The sequence below is a fragment of the Colletotrichum tamarilloi genome (assembly GCF_030869305.1).
Source record: "Colletotrichum tamarilloi strain Tom-12 chromosome Unknown Scaffold_49.1, whole genome shotgun sequence".
NCBI classification, from domain to species: domain Eukaryota; kingdom Fungi; phylum Ascomycota; class Sordariomycetes; order Glomerellales; family Glomerellaceae; genus Colletotrichum; species Colletotrichum tamarilloi.
The window spans coordinates 52,070-65,001 of NW_026849432.1; the positions used below are offsets into that span (position 1 = coordinate 52,070).

Here is a 12,932-nt window from a genome sequence, read left to right on the forward strand (position 1 = left end):
CTTTCTGATAAGTCATATTAAATTGGCTTTGGACATCCTCGCCCCTGGATCAAGCCTGGTGGCTTCAGACAGGCATGATTGACCAATACTGCCTATACCTGGGACAAGCCAATCAGCTCACAGGTGCTTGCTCTGCAGATGTATGTGATGGGGCCGCACAGCTACGTCGGCCGGGCCTATAGTGCGTACTGAAGCAATTCCTGACCCCTACCTCGGTAGGTTTCCATCAACTCCATCAACTCGATCCCCAGTCTACAAGAAGAGTTTCTAACATTATCTTCAGTCGACAGCCCAGTATGAAAACGGGAAAACTCCTGTGTATCGTCAAGAGGGAATCATTGCCTTTCGATATCTTTAGACGACAAATTTCAAGCAACTGCTCTGTGAACCAAGCCAGGATTACTCTACCAAAAGCAATACGGATTCGGTTGACATCCCGACCCCTCAACCTCCCGGGGTCGAATAAACTTGGGACGAAGTCCGCTAGAAGGAAGGTCGGAATTCCGTCAGCTGTGCAGCAGATCAACTCATCAACCTCGTCCTGCAATTCGGGCTATAGCCATCCCATCCAATGACGACTCGGTATTGTCCCGCAAAGTGCGGTGAAACACCAAATCAGTCGCTCCCATGACCGCCAGCCATCTTCAGCCTGAAGTCTAGCCGGCGTCGCGGGCATGTTTCAGATGCGCCATCAATCTGAGGGGGAGGGAAAGCTTCTCGTCGCAGATTTTCTCGCTTCACCACCAAGACCGCTTCAGCTAGACTAGACGAAGACACACAGCACGACTATGAAGAAAACTCATGTGAGCATGTCGATCCCAGTTCATGCGCACTCCTCCTCTCTCTTCCGCTCGCGGAAGAGGAGGGAGCGATTCAAGGCAAACATCGTAGGACCACCGCTGTAGCCTGTCAGACACGTTGCGGAAGTTGAGATGATGGGTCCTGGCAATCAGACGGTCCTCCAGTCCCCGGCTCCCAGATTCCGTCGGTGAGATGGATGGGCCGGCTTCATTGGGCGCAGGACGTTCCCAGACCGAGCCTGCCATTCTCCTACTCGTTGACGCTGTCACGAAGTGTCACTTGTCGCAGACGAAATGCGCCAGGAACATGCCGGCTAGCCACCGTTGTGCATTGCGGTTTGCTCACTATGCCAACTATCGCCATGCGAAGCGATGTTCGCCACGCTCGATGCACACGACTAAACAACCCGAACTTGATGGTCGAGGCGAACCCCTCGAGTCACGATCGAATTCATCGGCAAGGAAACGGCCTCCAATGCAAGCTTTCGTTTTCCCATATCGTCTCTTGAAAGGAAGAGGGAGACGATCCCCCATATGAGACGCGGAGCCCCATGCCGTTTCAACCATGGGAGCGATCCACAATGTTCAGCTGACAACCGCGACGAGCTAGCCTGTCTCGCCATGTTACGAATGAGATGCCTCGTTCGATGATGGCCTCCATGTCACTTAAGCGCATCTGATCATGCCGTCTCAAGATCCGGCTCATCAGCCCATCGAGGTACGGCTGGATGATGATGGGAACCCAGGCCACCTTGATCCTCAACCAGACCTTCTGCTTATCCAGGTGCACCACGTTGGTCTGGTCGGAGACCGTGGGGTTCCGGATCGGGTCCAGTCCGCGGATAAGAGGTTCCGGGACGGGGCCGATCAATCGGCGCCAGTGCCGTTCAACGACGGTCTCCCGGACGCTCTACCCGCTCTCACCTGCGTCCGCATAGCTTTGATCGATGCCTGTGACCTCGATATTGTACGGCAGGTTGATGGTCCAATGCTGCGTCGCTTCCTATCGATGTCGGCGCCAGTCTGTTTGGACATCTGCATCTATCGTCCAGCACACTTCCACAGGTCCTCCAAGTAAGGAAATCAAACCCTGCCGCACTGCCGTCAAATGATATCAGGTATCGAAGACCACATCTTGCCTACGTCGTATATACAGCCCAGACTAGATCAAGTGATCCTCCTATGGCCAAGTCAACCAAGCAACGAGTTCCACTTTGGTCTCCGCCTTCTGCGCAGTAATCTTCGGGGCCGCCGCTGCAGTGCTACGGAGCCCGCGTCCACCGAGAAATTTCCACACTCTTCTTTGGGAGGGCGCATTCGTTCTCATTCATCTGCTCCGATTCCGCCTGCTCGACAGTGAAGATCGTTTTTTGAGCAGCGAAAGAGGGGGAAGAGAGCCCCCACGTCTCAGTCTTGGCCGGCGTTGTCCGAGACGTCCTCGCCTTGGGTCATTACGGACCGTTTGGTATTGAGTTCAGCCCGCGACTTATGGGTATCTCAAGCTGACGGGGTACCCGTCATAGAAGGCATGCGCATGATCGCAATGATCTCAGCCTGACAAGTCACATGCAGTAGGCCTTAGGATCAACGCATTGGTGTTTGGATATTAGATCTGTAGCACTCGAATGTTGGGCTAGCTGTTGACGGGTTTCCCGAGGTAGTTGCGCGTTGACGCGACCAGACGAATGGGCCATCTTCAATACATCCTTGAAACTTCCACTTGAAGTTAGGAAGCAAGCCGAACTCCGGGTTCGACACTGCGACGCCAAGTCAATTTTGAAGCGAACCCCCGCGGCGTCATGGTCCACGAACACATGGAGACCAGGGCCGAGCCGATCCGAGCCTGGAAACTTCGTGATGTGCTGCCATGGCCGATGGAGAACAGCGATCACTGCAGGATGACCGAAGTAGGCGTCCCGTCCTTCGAAATGGCAACCTTTCTTATCCCAGGAGGGATCATTTACTCGAGCTGGAGCGGCGAGGTTTCACACTCTATCGGAGTCGCGAACATGTTCGCTGCAGGGTTTGCGGGAAGGTTTTGGCAAGGGAGCACGCGATCAGAGACGATCGTGAGGTTCTTGGCCCTCCTGGGGTTCCGAGACAGTGGGCTGGGTCCTGTCAATCGAAGTTTGATGTTTATTGCCGCCCATCGATTGGCGAGACACTGACAGCTCGTCTGCGACTACGACCAAACTCCTTCAAGCACGATGCAGTGTTGCACCGTGAAGGGGAGAAGGGGGGAAACGCCTCAGAAAGATTTCGATGCGCTTGCGCAGAAACAAAGCCAAGCGGTTATATATAGCTTCAGCCCTGCCAACACGGACGGGGCCTGAAAAAACAGTCAAAATCGTGACACGGCGAAGAAGAAATGTAACCTCACGGGCCCGAAGAGACGGCGCTGCCCGGCTGCTTGCGGTTTGGCGTCGTCTCAGGAGCTGATGTAGATGCTCGAAACAGTGCGTTTCGGGACCTTCTCAAAATAGAGGAAGTGCGCAATTGATAGAGAGACGTCGAGACGCCAAAGAAGAACGTCTTACTCATTTACCCTGCTGAGAGTTCTTAAACTGCATATAGTCTATCGATATTATCTCAAATCACCATTCATCTTGCCTCACCTTTTTCTCCAAATCGCGCGACTTTTGAGACTCGTATTTTTTCAAGGCCGCGTCTCAATCAAGCGCCAAGTCGTTTGTCTTTGTATTGATTGTAAGCTCCCTTGTTATATCGTATGGCAATCTATTCATACTTTGTGTGGCTCTCTCTTGGACCACGTGCTCCTGCCATTGGAGTTCTCTTTCTTCTCGGATCGGTATCGTCGAATCGACTTACTCATCTACCCTGCTAAACCAATCTATCAACACATGCCAGGTCCACCGTCGCATCTCGATATATCGCAGCTCATTCATTCTATTCTGCCCACTGCCTAGTGCCCGGAGGTCCCTCTAGATGGAGAAAGAAATAGTGGATCGAATGCGAGCTTGAACGGTGAACCAACCTCTCAAGGCTTATTACGCGACGCCCGAGGCTCGCCGTCGAGAATGTCCGAGTATTTGTCCTATCCGTTCGACCGGGCTTTTCCGAGAACGGGATTGCCGAGTTCTAGATGATTCCCAGCTTGTGGTGATAGCTTCGACTCCGTGATGAAGGGTGGAAGTACCGCGGGCTGCACCACGTAGTGTCCAGGAGAGCACGAATGGTCAGGTCGCACACCTCTCTCGCCGCGTCGTCACAGTCCTGAATACGTAGTCGGTCAGATCCCCTGCGAGGTTGACGTTAGCGAGAAGAATTACACGGTAAGTCTGCGTCGCGGTAGAGGCGGAAAGGTCGCCCTGCCTCTCCCGTCGCTGTGCTCGATCAATGTAATTCAACACGATATACCAGTCTCTCCAACATGATATTCCGTCGTTGAGATGGGATGCAAAACCGTATCCATCTCACGCGGCTCCAAGACGGATGGGGGAACATGGGTCCGTCCTATATTCCAAATTGAATCCTGGCCGTGATTCAAACGCGATGGGTGTCGCTGGATCCAGGCTCTCTGGTCTCCTTAGCGCATTGACGGTGGATGAATAGATACCTCACCCAACTGTTGGGAACCAGTAAATTGAGACAGAGCTCACTTGGTACAAGCCCAGTCCATAGACTTCACACATCCTTTCCCAGAGCCAGTCGGTAGCGTACAATTCGACTCACGTCTAACCTTGAATCATCGTCACAATCACAAGAATCAACATCTCACGAGTAGTGTCGACCACGGGTGATAAACATGACAAAGAGACGCCTCGCCCACACTGTTTAGTAGCTAGTGACTCAGACGGAGTGAGCTTCGTGCGAGCCATGAATTCTACACGCCGTATCATATAGGGGTTGAGTGAGTTGGTCGCATGCAAGGCCAGTCTTGAAGTGTAGACATTAGCCTCAGTTCGAGAGCGTCAAAGGAACTAGTCAAGAGGACGCAACAGGAATATGCAATTGTAAGAGCGGCCGTCATTTCAGAATATCATCATACGTTTCTCTCTATCATGACATATATCCCAGCACTGCTTTCGCTAGTCATCGCTTTCCAAAACTAAATCCCAGATATCAAGTCATAAATATGAAAAAGATTCCATCCCAACGGCGTCGCACCGTCTCATCGTATCAAGAAACCTGGTAACACCGCGAGATCAAAACCGCTTAAATCATCGCCAGACATGTATCAAATCAAACAAATAACCTCCCAAATAATATTCCAAACATTCAATCCAAACATTCAATCCAAACACACAGTACCTGAAAACAAGGCCCGAGTCAAAGCACAACGACCAAGGCTTCACCGCCTGTAGCTGTAGTCGTTGTACTCTCTCTCCCTCCTCCGGTCGGAGATGGTCACCCTCATCCTCTCCTCTTCAGGGGGCGGCGGCGGCGGCAGCATCCTGGGCGGCGAGTATCTTCTACCCTCGACGTAGCGGAACGTCTCGTACCGCGGCTCAACGGGGACGGGGACGGGGTAGGGCACCCGGACGGGCACGAGCTTCTCCCGCTCAACGTACACCTCTCTGATATCCCTCTCCCTGTCGCGGCTGCCTCTCCGCGAGTGGCTGTGGCTCCTCGACCGGCTGCTCCTGCTCGACTTGCTGCTCTTCACCGAAGGCTCGACGTCAACTGCGATGACCTCGATGGGTGGCAGGGGCTCCGGAACGACAACGGGTGGCGGCGGCGGCGGAGGCGGGAGGGGTAGAACGACAGGCGGTGGGGGAGGAGGAGGAGGCTTGACAATCACGGGCGGCGGCGGGGCGGGCTTGACGATGATGGGAGGCGGGGTGGGCTCGCGAGCCGGGATGAATGTGGTCTTCTTTGTGCGGACCGTGACGGCGCCGTTGGTGGGAGGTTCGAGATAGAGGCGCTTCTTTGCGCCGTGGTGATGGTGGTGGCGGTGATGGTGGTGATACTCGTAGTATTCCTTTGACGAGGCTGTACGATGCATGGTTAGTCATTTGTGCTTATGTAGACCTGGCGCGAACGTTGCGACAAACGTTGTCGTCAGGTATTTTGGGGCTTACTCGTACCCATTTTGGACGGCTGGATTCGTGCCAAGGGGATTTTTGAACGTATAGATGTTTCTTGACTGTGCGCCTTTTCGGTGGCCTACACTTTTTTCGGTGCGAGGGTCGTGATGCCGAGAGGGAAAGTTGGTTGGAGGTTGGTTATTTTGGGTTGGTTTTGAGTTGCGGGTAGACGCAGGATGCGTCGTGGACCCGAGGATGGGATGAGGTGTTACGTGTGTTGCGTGTTGCGACCCGAGGGATGTGCGAGATGCGATATGCGGGAATGCGATCCGCTAGACGACCGTTTTTTGCAACACAAGTGATGTGCAGAGCGCAAAGACCGGGTGAGGGAAAATCAGATGTTGATCACCTGGCGCGGGGTGGGCTGGCCTTTTCCTCTACACTACCTAATGTCGGTAGGCACAAAAAGGGAGCCAGTGGCGAACGAACGGGTGGGAGAGAAGAAGGCGTTGGAGCTAAGTAAAGGTGTCGCGGTGTCAAATGTCGGTAAGCCAGCGGCGGCGGCGGGTTGTAGTTATGATTGTGGTTGTGGTGGGAATGAGAAGAACAGGACGAGTCCCTTTCGTCTGGAGTGTTGGCGGGCGGGAGATGCGCTATTCATATAACACTCATCCCACACCAACAACGAAGAGTCTAGGCTCTCTGGCTCGGCTGCAAGGAAGGTATGTATGTATGCACGGGGGTGGGAAGGAAGGGGAAGGGGAAGGGACGGGGAGTTGGCAGATGGCAGGTTGAATCAAGGTCCTCGTCGCTTCCGTAGAAGGGGGGAGGGGTGACTGGATTGGGCCTGCCTACCTACCTGCCTGCCTGGCAGTTGCCCCTCCTTCTGCAAACCAACTAATGGGAAAACACCAAGAAATTGGCCTGTGAGAGAGTTGCGCTGCGGTATTATCATGCACCACCTCTCACCCTTCTCAGCTTGGTTGGTTGGGTGTGTGTCAGCCCAAGATCAAAACCGCCCACTGCCCAGCGGGAAGGGGACATCCACGCAGGCCAGGCTGCCTTGCATCCATCTTCCCCCTTCAACTACTCCGTCCACTCGGGTTCAGCTATCCGTACTAAGCCACAACCAAGCCAGAGAAGCAAACCCGCATAACAAGCACATGGACGACGAAGCTACGAATTACACTGCAGCACTCCGTAAAAGCCCACAGTAGATCCGGGACGGGAGCGCCGAGATGCTACATAGATGGACGCACGTACGGGCACGCAAGAGTGGATGTGAGCATGCACGGGTATGGAGAAGTATTAACCCCAAAGAACAGAGAACGGATATTCGAGAAGAGAGAGAGAGGCGCACGCAAAACACAGCCTGGACGTGTGTTGCTTGACATGCAGATGGATACTGTATACAATCATTCATTGGGTGAAATGGTATCTAGAGCCAAGGTACTGTGCAGCAACAACTCCAATTCCAAAACTCCAGATGGACTACCTCATGCGATTCCAACCTTTTTGCACCAGTGTCAAGTTCAACCCAACCCATCCAAAACATCCCATCACTTCCTTCCTTTCCCTTCCCTTCCGCTCCCCTCCCTCCTCTTTCCTGCCCGTTCCTTAGTACCACAGATGCACCTGCCATGGGAAGTTCTCCCGCCCTCCATTCCGTCTTCTGGTCTGGGACTTGGGAGGGGAGGTGGTCGGCTGTCACCTGGCACCTTCCTTCCCATCGTGTGGCAGACAAGGGTGCGCCATTGGGCAATTGAGGCCTTATGACGCCAGCGGGCACGTCACGCCAGAAATTGGGAAAATCAAGTTGTAAAACCCCGAGGCGGTCGACCATCGGTACGTACACTCGAACATTGACCGGCACCACTGGGCACGCGGCACGTCCACTCCCTCCTCCCGGCCTCGGCCCCAAGTTCCCAACCACTCAGATGCTCAGAACAGAGGGAGTAGAGAGCTTCCTATCCAAACCTTCCAAAGAGCTAAGCTGTGCGCAACATGCTCCCTCCTTGATCGCAAAGCGCCGCACCAGCAATCACCAAAAGAGAAGGGCAGAGCTTCCAGACCACTCATTCGCTCGACTCACTGTAGCCGCCCTACATCTCCAGCTGCACTCTGCGCACTCTGCACTGCTTCACGGCGTCCGGCACCTGGTCCTGTCCATAACACGGAAAAATTGAAAATTCCAAGGATGTTATCGTAACTGTCATGTCGTCGTGCATGTCTCTCCGCGGCCCTATCATCAATAGCCCGCCCACAGATCCCAACAGGCTGGGGATGCCAGACCACAACCGGGGAATCTTCCAAAACGCTTCCATCCTTTGAGTTCTCAGCTCTCCCCCCCCCCCATCTCGGCCATATCTGGGCCATCTGGGGCCACCCCTGATCGTGGGGTTTGCAGGGCTGAGCTTGTCAGATTGGGTTCCGTGTGTGAGCTGGCAGTCGCACGTCTCCGCTCCATTATCCTTCTCGTCCCAACCTTCTTTTTTCTTCCCTCGCCCAAGCGTAGCGTCTGTGTCCGGCTCTGTTCGTCGGGCTGCAAAGGAGGCAACATTTCTCTCCGATCTACTTTCCCCTTCTGCAGGACAAGAGACCACCTTTCGATGCGTGTATGCCGGTAGACGAGTAGCGGAAGGGCTAGCTGGCCTCAAATCTCCGTTGGGCGCCATCCCACGATGCCAAGCCGATGAGCCAACACCCATCCCCAATCCATCGATCGTCCCCATCCTGCCGGCGTAAGACTGGCAGCCCAATCTTTGACGTGCCTTGGGTGAGTGTGTTCGGCGATTCGTGAAGCAGCCGGCAGTCGAAGAATCGACAATCTAGGCCCAACCACTTCCACAAAGAAGACCCTTGCACCCAGGGTCCTGGCGCCGGCTCGGGTGCCCCCGAGCTTCCTGGCTTCGATCCAAGGCAGTTGCACTTGTCAGACCAGGACCGTCATGTAGTGCAAAGTAGCTGGTGGTGTCGTGCTGTTGCCAGAGGCGTACCGCGGTATGCGTCCCGCAAACTCACGTCCGTTGGCTTCGTCGTCTGTCCAGCCGCCTCGTGAAGCTCTGCTTGGCCAACATTGGCCGACTATACACGGCCCGCGGAGCATTGATAACCTCGATACCGGCATGCTGCTGGTAGCTAGGCTTCTCGGACATGTCCCCGCCACTGTACGATGAAGCGGGAAATTGTGTGCCCAGTCTGTCGTCGCCTCGCACTTTTCTGAGCACCCAGTCGACGAGGTGTCCTATCTCGCCCATCCACCACAGACCCAGCACAATCGTTAAGATGGTGACGGGTATCGCGGTAGCCCAGTACAACCACTGCCCGGCCTCCATGTCTCGGATGTCGCTAGAGTTCATCCCGAAGACGCTCGAGACGGCGCTCAGAGGCAAAAAGATAATGGTGACAATAGTAAAGGCATAAATCGCCTGCTCTTGCCGGTCCTTGGTCACCGCGGCATTGTTGAGGTTCTAGTTCGACTCGTTAGCGTGCCCATCCCAGAATCTAAGATGTCACAAGCGGTCTCGAACAACTACTCACCGTCTGTTCCAAAACGTCAGCCTGTTCAGCATACTCTTCAAAGTCCCTGCTCCGCCGCTCAAGTAGCTGTGTGCACTCCGCCGCCAGGAGATCCCTGAAGCCAGCCGCGTCCGTGGACGGAAGCTTGTAAAAGTCGGACACCTCTGCACTGGCAGCCATGACCATGGGCTCCAGCAGCACCTGCACGTCTTCGTCATCGCCGGCGCCATGTCTGCCGCTGCTTCTACCCATCCGCAAATGAGGCTTGAGGGAAGCTGCTTCGCGGTAGTTGGCTGCGGCGACCTGAGTTCGAGCCGATCGGTGAAGCTTCGCTGCTGCGGATGAACCTTCTTGACGAGAGGCTAGGATAGAGCTAAAGACACTGTTTTGCGCTGCAATTGCGCGGTTAATCACGCTTAGTTCCTGGCGCAAGAAGTTGATTCGTTGCTGGTACGAGATGTCCGACTGCCCGTTTGCAATCTCGTTTTCCTGCCCGCAATGTCAGTGCATGATACAAAAGTAGATAGTCCACACACCACGAGTCACTCCAAACTTACCAATGATCTGAGATACTCTGAATAAGTGTCTGTAATTCCCGCATACTTTCCAGACGTGTTGGACAAGAGGCCGTAGCTGATCAGGGACACCACCTCGAGCGGGAGGACGGAAGACCGTTCCAGCAGATTAAGGCTTGACAGCCGTTCCATCATGTGCTTCATGCCGTTCTTGACCAGCGTGTCTGCCACCTCCAGATGGTCCTCCCACATGTGCGTTTCGTGACTCGCGTAGATCAGGCCCATGACCAGATGAAGCCAGGCTCGGATCAGCTCCAGCGGAACGTCGATATCCACCCGGTCTGTGGGTTCGGCATGGGACAGGATGCTCTTGAAGGCGATGACGGGGAGGGCCATTTGGCGCAGTGCTTTTCTGACCGTGGGGGCATTTGCGTAGACGGCTTCGCGACGTGTCTTGTCGAGGTTGTTCGGATGAGACTCGCCCTCGGTGGTCTCGGGCTGAGGAATCTGAAAGCCGTTAGCATCTAATAGGGGCTCATGAGACAAACAATAGCCTTACTCTGACCAAGTTCATCACGGCACCCCAAAACCTCTCCGTTGTCGGTCCATCAAACAATGGAGGCAAGAAGAAGCGGAATAAAGAATCAGCCGCGTTAAAAATATCAACACGCTCGTCATAATCTTGCTTCTTCCACAACTTCTTCGTATCCTGTATCTGCGCCCCCTGCTGCTCGAGATACTCAAACACTTCATTTCTCGTCGACATCTCAGCCTCCAGATACGCCCGCCGGTCTGACCCGTTGGTCTCAGCCGTCAGGAACTCCTCGACTTCGGACAGCTGTTTCTGAAGGACGATAAAGTTGGGACCTTCCATTGGGCTGGGCGATCTTGCTTCGTCCCAGCTGAATACGTGAAACATCTCGTTGGTCTTGTTGGACTGTCCCGGTGGGAAGCTCATCCGGTTTCCAGCTGAAGATCTAGGCAGCTGTAGGCCACCAGACGATTGCCCTACATTGCAGCTCAGGCCTTGTTTGATAGGTCTCAAAATGCCGCTTGGCGGTAATTGTGGTGGTGTGCTATAAGTTTATCAACCCAATGCTCTTATTGGAACGAGTTCACGGAGACTTACCATGTTTCCATGCTGATCACGACATTCCTGCGAGAGGTCCTGGCGAATTGAAGCACCTTCCACCAACGCGCTTCCGTCAAAAGACGACCGTTGAAGTGGAAACGGACCGCCTTTGGCCAGAAATCGGCAAAGTGCGCAATAAACGCAAACCAGGTTCTGCACTCCTCGAGAGGAAACGACCACATCACCGACTCGCCGTGCTGGATAAGTATTCGTCCCGTGTCTGCGCCCAAGGTCGGATCTCTCGCCGGCTCAGACGTCATCGTGACAGTCTCGCCGCGCAGGGCTTCTTCGTACATGGAACCGCAGGTGATGAGCAGCGAGTTATCCAGGACGATACACCACAGCTGTCGAATGTGGAAGCACATGTCTTTTCCTCCGTTTCCAATTTGCCGCGTCGCCTGGAGCATATCCCGTTTCTGCGAGTTCCTTGAGAACGCTAACTGCAGCAGCGTGAGGGGTGGGTATGCTCCCGGGTTTCCCGTGGCCAGGATTCCAGAATACTCTTCGAGTGAAAAGTACGGGATGCAGAGCCAAGTCACGGAACGCTTTCCTATCGCCGAGCCTTTGGCTTGGTCTCCTCCGCGTTGGAGGGGCAGTTCGAGGTGGCTGGGCTCCATGTGCTTGACCGTCGTGTCGCGAGAGGTGCGGATGGTCTTGGAGTAGTTTTTCCTCACATCGGAGAGCAGCTTGCGGATGTCATTTTGTTCCGACTCGGAGAGTGCGCGAGAAATCTCATTCTACTCAGAGTCAGCACTTGTCTCCTAAGATTGGTGGTTTGAGTAAAGACTTACAGTAAACTCGTCAAAGTTCATCATGTCTTGCTGTACATGCCTATAAGATGGTTAGCATTCCGAGGACACTAAAGAACACACACGCCACTTACAGCCATCTAAATAGCGATTGCCGCCTTCTCTTGGTGTCATAGACAACATCCAAAGCAGCCGAATGCACACCGCCCAGGACGCCCTCACCAGTGTACATTGACTGATACACATGAAGCGCCGTACTCAACGGCGGCTCCTCCCCTCTCAACGTAGAGTCATCCGAGAACGGGATATCCAAATCCGACCCATCGTCGTCTCTAGCCGGGTCGGACGACGAGCGCGCCGGGTCAAAGGCATACACCTTGCCCGACGTCTCCTCCAAATCGACCCAGTCCTCAACCTCCTCGACGGGAGTGAGGTACTCCTGGCCCGTGAAGTCTGGCGGCATCGGGAATCCGTCTAGGTCGAAGCTCTGCTCGTCCGACTCCGTGCCCTCGTTGGCGATGATGGACGGCACGGGTACGATTTCAGGTTCTTGCGGTGGTGACTGCTGCCTCGTCTGCATCTGCGCCTCTTCTGGTATCGCTGCAGGGAAGATGATGTTCTGCTGCTGGGTGTTTGTGGTGGTAGTGGCGGGCGTATCATACACCACGGGAACAGAAAGCGGCGTCTTGGCCCGTCTTCTGGGAGCATATGATTCCAGAGGTGACGTAAAGCGCTCAAGTGGTGATGATGTGAACCTCTCCAAAGGTGACTGGAATCGCACAAATGGCGAAACGACCCTCCGGCTCCTCTGACTCCGTTGACTACCCTGCCGTCCCGGGGCTCTGGGTGGCGGGGTGGGCGGCACAGGTTCGTAGATGGGATCCCCCTTGCGGAACTCCTCAATCAGCTGGACGAGGTGTGCCGTTTGAGCTTCTCTACTGCTGTACTGGCTCCTGAGGCTCTGGGCTGAGGCTCTGCTGCTGTTGCTGTAGGGGAAGAGGGACTGGCCTCCCCGTCGGCGAGGTTGGGGTGAAGGTTCGTACTGTGACATCGTGAAGGTTACCCTTCGCAAGAGCCGGGTATGATACTGTGGGTGGCCTTGCTGTTTCTGTGCCGTAGCACCGTGTAAAGTCTGTCGTTTTGGTGTAAGTGCCGTTTGGTGGGTTTTCCCTTGGACCCTGGTATTAATCGAGTGGTGATAATATTTTCTCCTTCTCCAAACGGCAAGG

At 54.6% G+C, this 12,932-nt stretch overlaps 4 protein-coding genes across 4 annotated transcripts; 1 reads left to right on the top strand and 3 right to left on the bottom strand.

The window, feature by feature from the left end:
- Positions 1-1,359: 1,359 nt before the first annotated feature.
- On the bottom strand, positions 1,360-1,506 carry CTAM01_10514 (uncharacterized protein; the record flags this gene model as incomplete). Its single annotated transcript, XM_060526529.1, has 1 exon — positions 1,360-1,506. One exon carries the CDS (start codon positions 1,504-1,506, stop codon positions 1,360-1,362), a length of 147 nt encoding a protein of 48 aa, XP_060378777.1.
- On the top strand, positions 1,483-1,878 carry CTAM01_10515 (uncharacterized protein; the record flags this gene model as incomplete). The annotated part of the gene is made up of 1 exon (XM_060526530.1): positions 1,483-1,878. One exon carries the CDS (start codon positions 1,483-1,485, stop codon positions 1,876-1,878), a length of 396 nt encoding a protein of 131 aa, XP_060378778.1.
- A 3,234-nt stretch (positions 1,879-5,112) lies between these two features.
- Positions 5,113-5,852, bottom strand: CTAM01_10516 (uncharacterized protein; the record flags this gene model as incomplete). Its single annotated transcript, XM_060526531.1, has 2 exons — positions 5,113-5,753; positions 5,843-5,852. The coding sequence occupies 2 exons, from the start codon at positions 5,850-5,852 to the stop codon at positions 5,113-5,115; spliced, it is 651 nt and encodes a 216-aa protein (XP_060378779.1).
- A 2,953-nt stretch (positions 5,853-8,805) lies between these two features.
- Positions 8,806-12,754, bottom strand: CTAM01_10517 (uncharacterized protein; the record flags this gene model as incomplete). Its single annotated transcript, XM_060526532.1, has 7 exons — positions 8,806-9,258; positions 9,329-9,796; positions 9,865-10,329; positions 10,382-10,898; positions 10,952-11,691; positions 11,746-11,785; positions 11,838-12,754. 7 exons carry the CDS (start codon positions 12,752-12,754, stop codon positions 8,806-8,808), a joined length of 3,600 nt encoding a protein of 1,199 aa, XP_060378780.1.
- Positions 12,755-12,932: the final 178 nt, after the last annotated feature.